General features: G+C 38.8%; 1 protein-coding gene across 1 annotated transcript in view; it reads right to left on the reverse strand.

The window, feature by feature from the left end:
• Nucleotides 1-11,543, reverse strand: part of LOC127218415 (nuclear RNA export factor 2-like) — a 39,942-nt gene extending 28,399 nt beyond the window's left edge. Inside the window, exon 1 of the mRNA XM_051179426.1 lies at nt 11,462-11,543. Within this exon, the coding sequence (XP_051035383.1) occupies nt 11,462-11,543 (82 nt within the window). The remainder of the gene's footprint in view (nt 1-11,461) is intronic.
• Nucleotides 11,544-18,331: the final 6,788 nt, after the last annotated feature.

Raw genomic sequence — 18,331 nt, forward strand, 5'->3', positions numbered from 1 at the left:
TTTTAATTTTTAAAGGTTTTACTATTTATATTTTGGGTTTTTGAGACAAGGTCTCAACTTCGAAACTCAGGCTAGCTTCATATGTGCTCTGTACTGCCTTTAAATCTGAGCCTTTCGATGCTCAGATTTAAAGGCATGTATTTCCATGCTGGCTTTGCTAAACGTCATGTGTGTAATACAGCATATGTATATGTGTAAGGGTGGTAGTGTTTTATATCTGTATACCATGGAAGATAGAGGACTGTGTTGGCTATCTTCCATTCCTCTCCTAATTCATTTGAGGCAGTCATGCCCTGAACCTGAGCTTATGTTCTCTTGGTTAAAGTGGCAGCCAGCAAGCACCAAAAGTCCTTTTGTTTTTCATCCAATTGAATATCGATGGGATCACACCCAAGTATTTGGGGACCTGGGTATAGCTCTAAGTGTCCAGAACACAGGGTTTTTAGAGGCAGAACCATGTCCTGGCATCTTTTTCAGCAGCTGCTGGGGGGCTTTGAAGAAATAAGCAGTGTGAAGCAAGCAAGTTTAACAGAAGCTAAGCACTCAGTTGGAGGGGGTTCTGCAGAAACAGGCAGTTAAACAGAAGCTAAGTTAGCTAGGACATCCTGACCTCTAGAATAGAGTTGGGTAGTTTTTCATGGGATTGTTCATCAAGAAGACAAGATTTTAGTTAAACATGGAATACCCTCAGCAATAATACATACAGGATGGAAGAACCCCTTACACTGTCTTGCTGCATAATGTTCTTCACTGGTTTTTTTGAACATGACTCTAATTGTTAACTCATTCTTCTCTAGGGGGGCATAGTTGGTCCTAAGAACAGGTGGCTTAACTGGGTTTATTCTCTGATGTAGTTGTCCATGCAGTTGAGAATGCATGGACCCACCATTAGCCCAACCAAGACAAGAATCAATGGTCCAGATTATGCTGACAATAAGGTCATAGGGTCAGTCATAGATAAACAGGTAAACAGAGATTAATACCACTTATCTATGTCTCCTTTCCACCCCTTCTTTGAGGTTGTCCCTGACCATGGTAAGTTTTTTCTTAATTATACCTGATTAGCAAGAATAGAAACAGCAGGTTCCTCCTAAAGCCACACATAATCATTGTTTCATAAAGAGAAGATCTAACTAAGCCTCTTTAATTTTGCAAAACCACTTCAGCTAAAGAGTCTACTTGCTTCTCTAATCTGGATATAGAGTTCTCTAATATTCCTAAGTCCTTGTCCATGTGTTTACTTAATTATTTAAAGTTCCTGTCATGGACTATGAAGGCAGATGTTCTTGTGGTCGTTGCTTCAGTAATACCATCTCCAACCACAAGTTTGATGTGGCTCATTTTCCCCTTTACAGCCTGCTCTCCATTCTTCCCCACTAGATGAGTCTATCTGGGGCAGGATGTGCACTAGAAGAGCAATAGTTCTCCACCTTCGTAAAGCTGTGACCCTTTAATAGAGTTCCTTGCATTGTGGTGACACCCCCCACCCTAAAATTATTTTTGCTACTCCATAACTAATTTTACTGCTGCTATGAATTGTAATGTAACTATTTGGTATGAAAGATATCTGATAAGTGACCTCCACCCATGGGGTCATGACCCACAGTCTGAAAACCACTGCATAAGAGGGACTTACTGTTTTGGAATGCTTCAGAGGAAGCACATTTAGTTACATCATTTACTCTTGCCCACCAAATGGTCTTGATGGTGGGGCATACAGCATACAGTATTGCTTAGAAAAGGAATTGACTTGGAGAGTGGAATATCAAACATCAGAGTAAAGTTAGGACATCAGAGTAAAGTCCTGGACAGCAAGCAGGTCGCAGCTCCATGTAGTTCCCACAGTGTTATTTTAGGCTGTTCCCAATTACAGTTGTTATTATTTGCTGGTGGACCAATGGTCTAGTTGGTCCCTTCCACAATGTAGTAAGGGGGTCAAGGATAAAGGCACAGCTAGCAATCTTAACCTGGATGGGAATGGTTAAACAAATGTTAACTTTGTCAATAGTCGAAAATATAGAAGGATTCCTGGCCCCAGTGTCAGTGGGACCTAGGGTAGTAATTCTTTTGGCACTTTTGGGAACCAATCTCATGGAAGGCAGCATTAGTTGGTGTTGAGGCTTTCCTCTTAGGATGGGTAGTGGATCTCTGTTGGGAGCCATAGGTCTGGGGGGGGGACCAAGGAGATGGCCATTTCTAAATGGTAAATATAGCCCACAAGGACTTGAGAAGGGAGTGATTAGACATTTCTGCCTGTAGTTTGGGAAAGATGGGAGGTATTCTCCCAAACATAACTTCAAAAACAATAAGCTCATTCAGGTAAGGAGCACACTGGGCCTTGAGAAATGCAAAGGGGACGGGGAGGTTGGTTCAATTTTTGTAAGTTTCCAGGATCAGTTTGGTCAGAGTCTCCTTAAAAGTTCTAATTATCCTTTCTATCTAACTTGAGCTCTGTGGCCTATCCACACAATGTGCTTTCCAATTAATATTTAATGTCTTTGCATACTGTGAGACACTTTGGCTGTAAGTGCAATATTGGAAGCTATCATGTTACCTAAGGAGGTACCCATTGTTCATTGCAAAGGATACCATAAAGGGGATTCCCCCACAGACGTAACAGAGTGACTGACTTGACTGGCCAGGAAGTAGCCCTAGAAGCAGTGGAGCCTCTTCAAGTCTTGGCAGCTCTGTTGGTGCCCAGCTTACTAGGATGTCTAGAATATAACCTGGGTGAAATGAGAACTGGACACACAGGATAAACAAGGTTGGTGAGTGCTGTCAGATGGCAGACTCATCCTTTCTGTAAGTCTGAGTCAGCAACTTATTTTGTAACTCCATCAATCCACCCTCCTAGGGGCCACAAAAACAAAACGGTTGAACTCCTAAGACCCAGGTACAATTTTCCAAATTTAGAGGGCCCAATTAATGGCACAACCTTTAGATGTGCTATCTGTGCTCAAGTAAACCTCAAAGGGGGAAGAGAGATCCCACAAAATACATTTCTCAGTAAATTGGCCAATAAAACATTTAACATCCTTAGCCATCACTATATTGAGATTCCTTCTCACCCCAGTTAGAATTACTATCATTAAGAAAGCATGTACTGCAGGATGCTGTTGATGCACACCTTTAATCCCACCACTTGGGAGGCAGAGACGTGAAGATCTCTGTGAGTTTGACAACAGCCTGATCTATAGAGCTAGTTCCAGGACAGACTCCAAAGCTACACAGAAAAACCCGTCCAAAAAAAAAAAGGCATGTACCAACTGCTGTTGAAAATACAAGGAAAAGTGAACTCTTCTTCACACATGGTGGAAATGCAACCCATCCAGGCACTATGGCAATCAGCATGAATGTTCCTCAAACAACAAAACATAAGTAGGACTCTAATATGGTGCAACTATATAATTCCAAAGTGCATACCTGAAGAAATCATTATATCACAGAAATCACTGTGCATCTATGTTTAGTGCAGCACTATTCATAATAAACAAAATTTATAGAACCAGCCTAGATGACAGCCAAAAGCTGCATAAAATAAGTGTGACACATTTAGATGGTAGGGGCTCATGTGATGGGGGATGTCCTTCTGTATATATGTTTCTCTTATTGGTTGACTGTTTGGCCAATGAGGCAGGAATATGAGGAGATGAGGAGAATTCTGGGAAAGGTGGGTAGAGGAAGACCATGGAGAGACCAGGAGGATGGGATGCACCAGGTATTCTCCGGTAAATTAGACAATGTAGAAATACACAGATTAGCAGTTATGGATTAATAATTAAGAACAGAGCTATCCAATAAGAAGCCCTAGCCATTGACAAATAGTTTTATAACTAATATAGCATTCGTGTGTTTATTTGGGGCTGAGAAGGGTGGTGGGGACTGGTGAGAAAAGAACCTCCCACAGCACTCATGCATCCATAAAAAAGAATAAACTAAACTGTGATTGGGATGTAATGTATGAGAGAAATTTTTTATAAAAGGAAAAAAGAATAAATTATTTCTTTTTCAAAAACTGATACAAATGTAAACCATCACATTTATTACATGTTTTTCTATCATTCATCAGTATTATATTTATGTAGATTCATTAAATCATTTATTTATATAGTACATGAAAGTGGTAGTGAGACAGGAATTCAGAGTCCAGCACCTGAGGAACTAAGGACAGAGTATAAGAACAGGGACCACAAATAGATAATAATAAAGAGGGCAAGTGTCTGGACCTCAAAGGACTGGAGGACTTCTTGTCCCTCCAGTAGGGTCACCTCCCTGCTGGCTGACAGGTCTGACAAGTTCAAGGCTGGACAGGACATTTTACAAAAATGTAGGGCTATCAGCTTCTCTTTCATTGTTTAAGCTGATCAACTATAAATTGGGGGAAGGACACACCCACTCAGACACACAAACACTCCAGCCCTTCCATTCCCCAATGACCCTTAATAACTTAAGCCTTTCAGAAGAGGCGGTATTTCAGTTTTTTTTTTTTTTCAGTTTTTCAAGTGCCCTCTCTGCTTTACAAATTTAACTTGTTCCTTGCTGTATCTGCTCTCTCATCTCCCCTCCCAAAAATAGTCTTTCTTCACTAGCTGAGTCTGACTTCTGTGTCTAAGATTTTTTTCTGTTGTTATCACTTTTCCTGACTTTTAAATATTTTTTCTTTTTTCAAGACATGGTTTTTCTGTGTAACAGTCCTAGCTGTCCTGGAACTCTCTTTGTAGACCAGGCTGGCCTCAAACTCAGAGACCCACCTGCCTCTGCCTCTGGAGTGCTGGAAATAAATGTGTGTGTTGTCACTGCACAGCTCTACTGTTTTTTTTTTAACTAGCAGAAAAATCAAACCTGACTTTCTAGATCAGTGGTTATCAACATTCCTAATGTTGTGACCCTTTAATATAGTTCATCATGTTGTGGTGAGCATCAATTATAAAATTATTTCCATTGCTTCTTCACAACTGTAACAATTCTATTCTTTTTTTTTAACTTTTCTATTGTTATGAACTGTAGTGTGAACATCTGTGATTTCCAATGGTCTTAGGTGACCCCTGTGAAATGGTCATTTAACTCGCAAAGAATCATTACACCTGCCCTAAAGAGTAATATTCAGATGAAGTGACCCCTAACAATTTTAACTGCCTCTCCAAAGAATCTGATCCCATCTTGTGGCATTTTGGGTTACTGCATTCATGTGTGCAAACACTCAACAGACATACATACATAAAAATCATTTAAAAACTCATCTAGACACAATGAACTGTGGAAACTGTAAGTCGCAAGAGGTGTTTGTGTGTGTGTGTGTGCCCATGACCATGATGCAAAGCCACCATAGGTACACAGAACATATACAGTAGCATTAATCACCATTGTTCCTTCAACTGACAGTCGAACTTCATTATATGTGCAATTATTTGTTTATGTATTGTGTCTGTGTTTGGGTATGGGTATGTGAGTGCAGTTACTCACAGAAGCAGGAATAGTGTATGGATCCCCTGCAAATGGGGTTGTGTGCCACTCTATGTGGGTAATACAAATTAATCTCTGCAGAGCAATACCCACTCTTAACAGATGAGACATCTATCTAGCCTATAATTTCACTTTCTATATGTTGGAGCCATTAGTAATAAGGAGAAATGGGGGAAAACTCAACAAGGAGAAGAAGACAGAAACCTAGATTCTAGAAATCCCAAACAGTATGTCCACATTCACTACAGATGGGAACAGAAGATAGTAAGCCACCACAGGGGTTTATGGTCCTTCAATCACATGGCTCTGGTCCACAGTAACAAAACTGATAGATACACTAGAATTTTTAGGCCAATATCCCATATACAAACCAGAAACTCCTTCAGTAATTCAAGCCTTAATAGTAGTCAAATATTACTCCAAGGGAGATTATATCACGATGTTAGTTTGGTATTTTTTTCATTAGCCTTAGTTGGCAAAATATGCTATTGAAATGGCTTGCTGTTATATTAGTTTTAAAAACCAAGGTGGGGGGAATAATCAAGGATAGCAGAGATATGATACTTTTTGTTATAATGCTTTGTAATTTCTAGATATCATTAACATTCAGTGTGCAAATGAGGTGATTATCCTTGTAATATCCTTTCCAGGGCCCAGGAGTTGCTAGTCTATTAACCTAATACTTAGCATAGCATGTAGCTCTTTTCCCCCTTGATCTTTAAACTTGTCAAGAGATAAATCACTGGTATTAACAAAGGATAGAGCTACCACAAGCTGTTAGCAATGTTCTAACATCCTATAAGATCAATGAAGCAGATGAAATTTCCAACTGTTTCCAAATATCAAGTTTGAATATATCACTTTTCTGACAGAGCAGATATTTTGTAACTATTAGCTTTCTGGCTTGTCAGGTCTCACAGCCCTTCCCAGCCCCAAAGAAACATGTGGAAGCTATATTAATTATGGAACTGTTGGACATTGGCTATGGTTTCTTATTGACTAGCTCTGACTTAACTATTAGCACATTTTTCTGTTAATCTAAGTATTTCCATGTGGTCTTGGCTTACTGAGAATGCCAGACTTGCATATCTCCTTTGCCAAAGTCCCTGCTATCAAATGAATGGTGTACACAAACAGCTGACTAAAACAGCAGTCAATTTTTTAACAATGTTGGTGTTTAACAGATAAAAGTTAAAAAAAATAAACAGTAAACACAGATTAAATAAAGGTAAACCTCTAAAGGTTTACAGTTTTAAAATATACATAGGCTTGAGAGAGAAAATAAAAAGGATATTTGGTTAAAAATAGAGGATCTGGGTGTGATGGCACATGCCTTTAATCTCAGCACTCAGGAGCAAGTGGATCTCTGTGATTTCAAGGTGAACCTAGTGTACAGAGTGGATTTCAGGACAGACAAAAGTTATACAGAGAAACCCTGTCTCAAAAAAAAAAAGTAAAAGAAATAGAGTAATAAAAAAAAGCTACTTAAAGATGGGAAATACACAGAGAGTCTGGATACTGTATGCTATTGTGTTGTCTTTGAATTGTTTGACTGCTGAGAAGATAGCAACAACTGCTAAAATACACTTTATTACCAACATTGCTAAATTAATTCAATTTATATATTTAAAAAATACTCTGACTTCAAAATTTAAGTATAAGGACAGGTTACTGGGGAAAGAATTTCTATTTTTATTTCCACAGAAAAAGAAAAGCAATGGATTCCTTCCAGACTAACATGGTTTGATCAAGCAAGGCCCCCTGAAATAGTGTCCCAGATGATCCAACATTCAAAATGCTTGGGCAAGGCAGCCTTGCAGACTACAGCCAAGATTTCTATATCTTCTTAGGATTCCCAGCAGGAAGCAGTTTGGAAAGAACAATGCCCAAATTCCCAAATATTGTTTATAAATGTTTGTTTTCATCTAAATGAGGTTGGTTATAAATGGTTAATGATCACAACCAGTTCCTTTTAAAGGTAAAAAAGGGATTGTACTATAGAAATGAATACTTTGTTTTGGAATGGATTTTATTTTTTGATACAAATTTAAGGTAAATTTTGTGATATGTATTTTCCTCTTGTTTATGTATTGTGTTTATATAGTTTAAAAATATAATGTTAATATAGTACACATTGTAGATAGTTACCTATGATAGTCAAACCTTATAGTTTCTAGATATATAGATTTATATATTTCAAATGGGTAGGCATTCTTCAAACCTTTCAAAGACCTTCAGAATATGGCATTTAAAATGGTTTAGGGTTTTTCTTGACAGTGAGACATAAATGCTCCCAGGCAACACCATCTGCATCAGAAAGGAAAATGGACATCAAAGACTCTCATTATGGAGTTTACTGACAGTATGGCAAGACTAGCCATTTTGTCAAGAAACTGCTCTTGTCTGGACTCTTTGACTTTATGCTATATAAATTGGACATGCAGGACCCACAGAAAAGTGACTGCTGAAACAAGATGGACATTGCTACAGGGTTCCTGCTTCATGGAAGAGTCTGCCAGACAGTCTGCAGGACACAGAGGAAAGTGACTTACAAACTGCCAATACAGATGGACAGTTTAAAGTTTCTTGCTTTGCTGAGGAGTCTGCCAGACACATTATTGCCTATAGGCTGAAGAAGTAACATTACAGAAGAACTTCAGGTGACTTACCAGGTGAGTTGTCTCTGTCATTTCTAGAGTTTATATACTATCCTTTTGTGGTCTTTGATGGAGTTGAAGACAGATAGTTATGGTTATAGTTTTCCTTAGTTAGGATTAAAGATAAGATATATATATAAATAATTTTAGACTCCCAAAGATAGGATAGCTGATAGAATGTTTTCTTTAATTCCTCATAATGTGAATGGACTAAATATTGTCAACTATAGTTCTTATTTGTAACTATTTTGTTATATATTTTACTATGTTAAAGTTAAAACCCTTCTTTTTATTTTAGACAGAAAAGAGATATTGAGATATGACATTCTGTATATATATTTATCTTATTGGTTAATGCATAAAGCCCTTTTGGCCAACAGGAAGGCAACAGTAAGTGGGACTAGGATACAAGGAGGGTTCTGGGAGGAGATACATTTCATAAATTCAGGAAATGAACAGTAAGAATTACTAATTCATCTGGGCATTGGTAGAGCATGCCTTTAATCCCAGCACTTGGGAGGCAAAGGCAGGTGGATCTCTGTTAGTTCAAGGCCAGCCTGGTCTACAAAGTGAGTTCCAGGACAGGCTCCAAAACAATACAGAAACCTTACCTAGAAAAACCATAAAAACAAAAACAACAAAAAACAAACAAAGAATTACTAATTCAGGGAATAAAAGATGAAATCATATTGTTGTGAAAAACCTTTTTTCCCCATTAAATATTAAATTTAGATAAAGAAACTTGGTAAGAAAGTTGTTTTCAACTTTGCAGTCTCACTACTATTAGACCATATCAGTCAAGGCACAATATACCCATTTTTAGAGATAAATATTCAACAGTAGTGCTCACCATTGAAATGGGCTGAAACTGACTAGAGGTCAGTGTCCTGTCTTTGGTTCATGTAAACTTAGAGATCTTCTTTAACAAGTGTGTGTGTGTGTGTGTGTGTGTGTGTGTGTGTGTGTAGCAAGCAACACACCTATTCAGCAACACATATGTTCACCCATGCTTAGGAAAATTTGTCTTGTAAATTCAATAAATATAATTAAAGAAACAGAGGTAGAACTTAAAATATTAAGAATATCTAATTCTACTATCATTTTATAAATAAGGAATTAGTGACAAATTGGGCTTGTTAAAATTCTCATAGATATTCATTGGGTTAAATATTAAAGTGTTGATATTTTAAAAATTACTTTTTTGGGGGCAAGGGGGTGTTCATGACAGAGTTACTCTGTGTAACAGCCTTGGTTGTCCTGGAACTTGCTCTGTAAACTAGGCTGACCGTGAACTCAGAGATACGCCTGCCTCTGCCTCCCAAGTGTTAGGATTAAAGGCGTGTGCCACCACTTCCCAGCTTAAAATTACTTTGATTCTATGTGGAGGTTTGTTTTGTCTGTGTGTCTGAGTGCCACTTGCATGTTTGGTTCAATCAAGAGTCAAAAGAGCACATCGGATCCTGGAATCCCCTGAGGCTGAAGTTATAGATGGTTGTGAGCCACCATATCTGTGCTAGGAATTAAACCCGAGTCCTCTGGAAATGCAGCCAGTGCCCTTAGTCATTGAGCCATCTTTCCAAAACCTTAAGATATGATTTTGGTGACATTAAGAGAGGCAGAGGTAGTGACGAGTATTAGTAATATTTATTTTCACACATTTTGATCTAGAGTTGCTACTTAAACCCTTGGTGGCCCAGGACCTAGTCCTTACTTTCTTGTTGTGAATCTCATCAACTCTTAAAAACAATAACAAAAACAAAGACAAAACAAATAAAGGAAGGAAGCCTATTACTGAGGAAGCAGAACTAGAGGAATATTCAGGAAAGCATTTTCCCATGCCCTCCAGGAGAGGGCATGCTTCTACCATTTTTGCTGTCTAAATCAATTATGTAAAGGTGTATCTTTTTGTTTTTGTTTTGTTTTCCCCAATCGCTTTTTTTCTAGAAAGGGGCTTTCGTTCAGTTGAGATTTGAACTGTGTCATACTTCAAATTATTTCACTTCATGAGGTTTAGTAGAATTGGATAATCTCCATGAAATCCCCCATAAGATCCTCAAAGTCATGGACAGTTCCGGGCCCTGGCCAGAGATCTGCTTATCACAGCAGGACCACCCTGAGTCCCTGCCTGCAGGATCTTTGACCCCCATTGCTGGGCCTCTCTCTGTTAGAGGTGAGTCTGGGACTACTTCAGGTTGAATTTTCCCCACATCCTTCCCTGGGAACTCCCTGGATTGGCCCTGAATCTCGCTTCCCCCTGTGTCCTGTCCCCACTGAGAGTTCTCCTGGTGCTATGATACACACCCACCCACCCCCACCAAGAGCTTGCCCTCCCTCTACCCTGTGCCCTACCCTGCCCACTGTCCCACAGCTCTTGTTGAACACTGGGGCAGAGGACAGATCCAACAATCCTGCCACCTTCGGGGAACTTACTGGAGCTGCTCTGAGCACAACTAGACCTGCCTATCCACAAGGGACCACCCTGAATCCCTGCCTGCAGGATCTCTGACCCCCCACCGCCAGTATTCTGCTGGAGGTCCAGGCCCTTCCCAGAGATCAGCCTATCCCTGAGAGACTATCATGAGTACCAGCCTGCTGGATCTTTGACACCCATCGCCGGGCTTCCGCCTTAGGAGAGACTTCATAGAGAGAGAGAGAGAGAGAGAGAGAGAGAGAGAGAGAGAGAGAGAGAGAGAGAGAGAGAGAGAGAGAGAGAGAGAGAAACCCCAACTGCACCCACTGGAAGAAGCAATGGGAAGACAGCAATACAAGAAAACACCCAACAATAGAAATACAAGCATGACACCACCAGAATCTAGTGACTAGACCTGAACACACCAAAGTAGATGAAGCAGAAGAGAACGACTTAAAAATCTCTTCATAAAAATGATAGAGGCCTTCAAAGATGATGTGAGAAAATCCCTTAAAGAAATGGAAGAAAAAGCAAACAAAAAATCGGAAAAAAATGAACAAATATTTTAAAGAAAATACAGAAAGCCAAGAAAAAAAAAAAAAACAATTAAACAGGTGAAGGAAATAGTTCAATACTTGAAAACTGAAATAGAGACAATAATGGAAACACAAACTGAAGGAATGCTGGAAATAGAAAAACTGGGCAAATGATCAGGAAGTATAGACATAAGCATAACCAACAGAATACAAGAGATCTCAGATGGTGAAGATAAACTAGAGGAAATAGATTAATTAACGAATGAAAATCTTAAATCCAACAAATCCTTAACACAAAACATCCAGGAAATGTGAGACATCATGAAAAGGCCAAACTTAAGAAAAATAGGCATAGAGGAAGGCGAAGAAGCCCAGCTGTAGAGAGCCACCGGTACCATTCCCGAAGATGGCGCTGGTTTCCAGTCCATGAGCCAGCAAGGCACAGTTGTTTTCCACCCCAAGGATAGCAATGCGCATGCGTAATACACGTCATGGGGGTGTTTGTCATGAGTATCGTGGGCTGCACCAATCAGTAACAGACACGACTCCTCTGAGCATATATAAGCAGAGCCCTTTTTCCTCCTCGGGGTCCTTCCTCATCTCGTGGTAAGAGACCCACAATAAAGCTATGCTACAAAAGAATCCTGTTGTTGAGCGCCGTTCTTGCAGGCGAGGCAATAGCACTCGACACCCAGCTAAAAGGTGCAGAAAACATATTCAACAAAATCATTGAAGAAAACTTTCCCAATCTTAAGAAGGACATGCCCATGAAAATACAAGAAGCGTACAAAACACCAAATAGACTAGACCAAAGAAAAAAGACCCTCCCGACACATAATAATCAAATCACCTCATACAAAATAAAGAAAGAATATTAAGAGCAGCGAAGGAAAAAGGACAGGTAACATATAAAGGCAGACCTATCAAAATTACACCTGACTTCTCCATGGAAACTCTCAAGGCCAGAAGGTCCTAGATAGATGTTCTACAAGTACTAAGAGTCCAAGGATGCCAGCCCAGGCTACTATGACCAGCAAAACTGTCAATCACTATAGACTGAAAAACCAAGATATTTAATGACGAAGCCAGATTTTCACAATACGTATCTACAAACCCAGCCCTACAGAAAGTTCTGGAAGGAAAATTCCAACGCAAGGAAATTAACTACGCTCACAAAAACATAGGCAATAGATAATCCCACTTCACCAGAACGCAAGAGTAAAGCAGGGCAAATATATTCACAATACCACTGCCAACAACAAACCTAAAACAAAGAAGCATTAACAATCAATGGTACTTTCTTTCCCTCAACATTAATGGTTTTAGCTTGCCTATAAAACTACACAGGCTAACAAAATGGATACAAAGCCAGACTCCATCATTCTGCTGCATACAAGAAGCACATCTAAGCTTCAAAGACAGACCTCAGAGCAAAGGGTTGGGAAAAGATCTTCCAATCAAATGAACCCAAAAAGGAAGGAGGTGTGGCTATCCTAATATCTAACAAGTTAGACTTCAAAGCAAAATTAACCAAAAGAGATGAAGACGGTCATTTTGTATCCATCCATCACAGGAGAAATCCATCAGCACAAAGTCTCAATTCTGAACATCTATGCCCCAGATACAAAGGCACCCACATTCATAAAAGAAAGGCTACTAAAACTCAAAGCCCACATGAAACCTCACACACTTACAGTGGGAGACTTCAACAACCCACTCTCACTGCTAGACAGGAGCACCAGCCAGAAAACTTAACAAAGAAACAAAAGAACTAACAGAAGTTATATCTCAATTGGGGTTTAACAGACATCTATAGAACATTCCATCCAAACACAAAATAATATACCTTCTTCTCTGCTCCACATGGAACCTTCTCTAAAATCAACCACATACTAGGCGACAATTTTCAGGTCATACTTTGAAAACCTGTACCCCACAAAAGCCTTCCAACCAAAAAAAGCCCAGGGCCAGATAGCTTCAGTGCAGAATTCTGCCAGAAATTAAAGGAAGAGCCAATACCAACACTCCTCAAATTGTTCCACACAATAGAAACAGAAGGTTCATTACCAAAATCTTTTTAAGAGGCCACAATCACCTTGGTACCCAAGCTACACAAAGTCACAACTAAGAAAGAAAACTACAGTCCAATATCCCTGATGAACATCGATGCAAAAATACTCAATAAAATACTGGCAAACTGAATCCAAGACTACATCAGAGAAATCATCCACCATGACCAAGTAGGCTTCATCCCTGGGTTGCAGGGGTAGTTTAACATATGAAAATCTATCAACATGATCCATCATATAAGCAAACTGAAAAAGAAAAAACACATGATCATCTCAGTATATGCTGAAAAGGTCTTCGACAAAATTCAACACCCTTTCATGATAAAGGTCTTGGAGAGATCAGGGATAACAGGAATATACCTAAACATAATAAAAGCAATATACAGTAAACCAACATCCAACATCAAACTGAATGGAGAGAGGCTTTTATGGCAATTCCTCTAAAACCAGGAACAAGACAAGGCTGCCCTCTCTCTCCATATCTCTTCAATATTGTACTTGAAGTTCTAGCAAAAGCAATTGGACTACAAAAGAAGATCAAGGGGATACAAATTGGAAAGGAAGAAGTCAAACTTTCACTATTTGCAGATGATATGATAGTTTACATAAGTGACCAAAAAAAAAAAAAAAAAAACAAAAAAAAAACTCTACCAGAGAACACCTCCAGCTGATAAACACCTTCAGCAAACTAGCAGGATACAAGATAAATTAAAATAATCAGTAGCCCTACTTCATTCAGATGACAAAGGGGCCGAGAAAGAATTCAGAGAAACATCACCCTTTACAATAGCCACAAACAATATAAAGTATCTTGGGGTAATGCTTACCAAACAAGTAAAAGACCTATATAATAAGAACTTTGTGTTTTTAAAGAAAGAAATTAAAGAAGATACCAAAAAATGGAAAGTTCTCTCATGCTCTTGGATAGGTAGAATAAACATAGGAAAAATGACAATCTTGTCAAAAGCAATCTACAGATTCAATGCAATCCCCATTAAAATCCCACCACAATTCTTCACTGAACTTGAAAGGATAATAATCAAGTTTATGTGGAAAAAACAAAAGACCCAGTATAGCCAAAACAACCCTGTACAATAAAGGAACTTCAGGAGGCATCACCATCCCTGACTTTAAGCTCTACTACAGAGCTATAGTTGAAAACAGCCTGGTATTGGCACAAAAATAGAAAGTAGACCAATGGAAGAGAATTGAAAATACTGATATTAACCCACACTCCTACGAACACCTGATTTTTGACAAAAACAGCTAAAAGTATACAATGGGAGGAGGAAAGCATCTTCAACAAAAGGTGCTGGCACAATTGGATGATGGTGTGTAGAAGACTGCAGATAGACCCATGTCTATTGCCATGCGCAAAACTCAAGTCCAAATGGACCAAAGACCTCAACATAAATCCAGCCACACTGAACCTCTTAGAAGAGAAAGTGGGAGGTACCCTTGAACAAATTGTTACAGTAGACGGCTCCCTGAACGCAACTCCAGTAGCACAGTCACTGATATCAACAATTAATAAATGGGACTTCCTCAAACCAAGAAGCTTCTGTAAGGCAAAGGACATAGTTGACAAAACCAAATGGCAGCCCGCAAACTTGGAAAAGGTCTTCAGCAATCCTACTTTTGACAGAGGGCTGATTTCCAAAATATACAAAGAACTCAAGAAACTAGTCACCAAAACACCAAATAATCTTATTAAAAAATTGGGTACAGAACTGAATAGAGAACTCTTAATAGAGGAAATATAAAAGGCTGAAAGACAATTAAAAATGTGTTTTGGTAGATATCCGAACTGGTGAGGAAAATGGTGTAGTTGGATTTTTCTTTGGTCCACAAACTCACAAATACTGCCATGGACACTTATTATTAATTATGAAAGCTTGGCCTATAGCTTATGCTTGTTACTAACTAGCTCTTCTAACTTAAATTAATCTACATTTTACCATGTGGCTTTTTACCTTTCTTTCATTCTGCATTTCTGATTTTTTCTTCGTTTTCTTTGAATATCTCTGCGTCTTGATTATCTCCTCTTCACCGGAGGTCCCACGTATACTTCCTGCCATGATATTGGCTCTTCGGCTCTTTATTAAACAGTCAGAAGACACCTTGAAAAATATACATCTTCACAGTTTAAACAAATGATCTGCAACACATATGGAACAAAAGAGGAAGCATTATAATATTATCACATCAAAGAAAACATTCTGCACAGCATAGGAATCCAGAGTCATTACATAAGCCACAGAATGTAAGAAAACATTTTGTAAGCTCTCCATTCAATAGGGAGTTACCATACATCATTTATAAAAAAAACTCAAAGAACTAATAAAAACAGTAACAATATGCCTCATCTCTTAGTTTGCTTTTTTCTGGCTGTGATAAAACATTGACCAAAAGTAAACTGGGAAGGAAATTGTTTATGTCATTTTTTATTAATTTCATTTAAATTAAAACAATCTTATTTTACATAGCAATCCCAGTTCCATCTCCCTCCTGTCCTCCTACTCCTCCCATCTTCCTAACCTATCCCCATCCACTCCTCAGAGAGGGTGAGGCCTCCCATGGGGAATCATCAATGTCTGTCATATCATTAGGGGCAGGACCAAGAACTTCCCCTGTATTATAGAGAATGAGCTCCAAAAAGCCCATTTGTGCACTAGGGATAAATACTGGTACCTCTGCCAGAGGCCACATAGACTACCTAGGCCTCCAACTGACACCCATATTCAGGTGGTTCTGGTTTGGTCCTATGCTGGTTCCACAGCTGTCAGTCTGGAGTCCATGAGCTCCCACATACTCTGCTCACTGTTTCTGTGGTTTTTCCTAGCATGGTCTTGACCCCTTTGCTCATCACTACTCCCTCTCTGCATCTGGATTCCAGGAGTTTGGCTCAGAACTTAGCTGGGCCTGTCTGCTTCTGCTTCCATCAGCTACTGGGTGAAGGCTCTATGATGGCATTTCACCTCCCACCCCTGCACCCATAGCTATAGTCAGGACCTCCCTTTCTTAGAAAAATGACCAAGGAACAAAAGAAATCCAAGACATATCAATATGTTCTATAAAGATAGAAAGTAAACATGAACATAAAGATAGAAAGTAAACGTTTTATTATATGAGAATTTGAATAATAACTAACTGATTTGGCCTGGGCATTTTTTCTTGGGCACTTTGACCATTAAGAGTTAATGATACACTGCATGGGACACGGCATTCTGCCTGGGCTGGCTTGGCGATTTTCTTTCTATATAGCATTCTCAGAGCTGCAAAATCTGGCAGCCTGAGAATAGGTTATTATATGCCTATAGATTCTTAAAAATTAGGATATGGGGTTGAGTGAAAATGATTGTAAAAGTTAACTGTTTATCAGTGATGAGTAAACTTGAGGAAATCTATTTTAAAAGATAAATGTTTAGCAATGATGTCTAAAAAATGTGAAGAGGAAGTGAAACATGTATCTAAAACCAGAATGATGTGAGCTAACCTTTGAAACACATTAATCTATCCCTCTTTACTGCATTCTGTATAAATAAAGAAGCACTCTGGCTGCTAGTCAGTCAGGCTGTAAGATTCTATTGACCATCATGCTTGGTTCATCCTCCCCTCAACTACTCCTTACCCCCTCTTTGGGAACTGGGCTGGCTCTCAGCAGTAGGGAACCTTGTAGGACACCATGTTAGTATATACATGGGCAGCTTTATGTTCCTGTGTGCACAGTGATAACGACCCTATCACCTTCCTGTAATCTTAGTGTCATGGGTGTATAGCCATAGAATAAATACTCAATGACAATATATGTTTGTATGTAAGTGGGAAGAAAGGATAGCCCTCTACTGCATTCAGAGATCTATGCCTTTGGATATGAATTGACTGGGCTAGTGCCTGCACAAATAAAGCTCCTTCCTATTAAAAAGCCTTCATTGTCTTTTGTCTTTCTATGCGAATTCTGTGACAATATGAAATATATTTTGAACATTTTTCCTGAGTTAGGTGTTGATATGACTGAGAACAAACACCAGGGAGGTGAGGAGGGATACAGATTTCTATTCTTCTGTTATAGTCTCCAGTTAAACAGGCCAAGTCCCCCTGCATATGATTATGCCAAGAGTGTAGAGTTCACATTCCTCAGACTAATCTTGAATCACTTATAACTTCTTCAAAATTAACTTGCTGAAGATAACTACATTATATTATTATTACTAGCGAGGGATGATTGTGATAAGAATTTGGTAACTGTATAGTGTTATTTTATGAAAAACTTAAGTTAATGTGTTAAGAAACAAGTGAAGGTCCTGGTGCACATATCCCATTCTAGAAAATTGCACATAGAAGATAAAAAATAAGTCTTTTAAAAGAGAATCTAATTCAAGGTAAATGAAGGATGAGCTATTGTAATGAGTGAACATCTTTTCAAAAAATTGAAGCAGGTCAATTTTGCTCTTGTAATCAGCTTGTGAAGTGACAAAGTAGGCTAAGAGTTAAAAGTAAGCAGTGTGGGGGCCTCAAGATTCATCCACTCCAGCATCTTTCTGTTCTATAAGAGCATTTAGTCTTTTTGTAAAAAAAAAAATATTTTTTATTTTTCAGGTTTCCCTTTCCCCTTCAAACCCTCCCCGTCTTTCAAATTTGTGACTTCTATTTTTCATTAATTGTTGTTAGACATATATAATTTCTAAATACATAAATGTACCATGGTGTCAGTATAATATTACTTGTATGGGTATGTATTCAAGGCCATTTGATATTGGATAACCAGCCTGAAAGTCCTTTCCTGGTAGAGACTCTCTCTCTCTCAGCATTTCTTAGTTGCCTCAAGTTATTCCTGTGGGGTTGAGGCTTCCCAGGCTTTCCCCCTAGTTTACTTTACATGACTGTTGTCCTCGTTCAGCTTATGTTTAGGTAGTAATGTTGGTGAGCTAGTATTAAAATCGAATTGTAATGAAAAATGGACTGTTAATTCAGCTGTAAGAACAAAAACCTGGGCCCCTTCTCTGCTCCAGGGTCTGGTTCTTTTACCACATACCTTCTATGACTAGAAAATTTAAATGGCTTTTAGTTTCTATGTTTGTAAAAGATGACTAACAGTTTATCCCTCTGCTGAGAAGGCATCTCAGACAGGGGTCCAATCTAATAGAAAGTCTTTATTAGCTGGTCAGTGACTACACACTGGGTGTTTAGGATCCC

The sequence above is a fragment of the Phodopus roborovskii genome, unplaced genomic scaffold, assembly GCF_943737965.1.
Source record: "Phodopus roborovskii unplaced genomic scaffold, PHOROB, whole genome shotgun sequence".
NCBI classification, from domain to species: domain Eukaryota; kingdom Metazoa; phylum Chordata; class Mammalia; order Rodentia; family Cricetidae; genus Phodopus; species Phodopus roborovskii.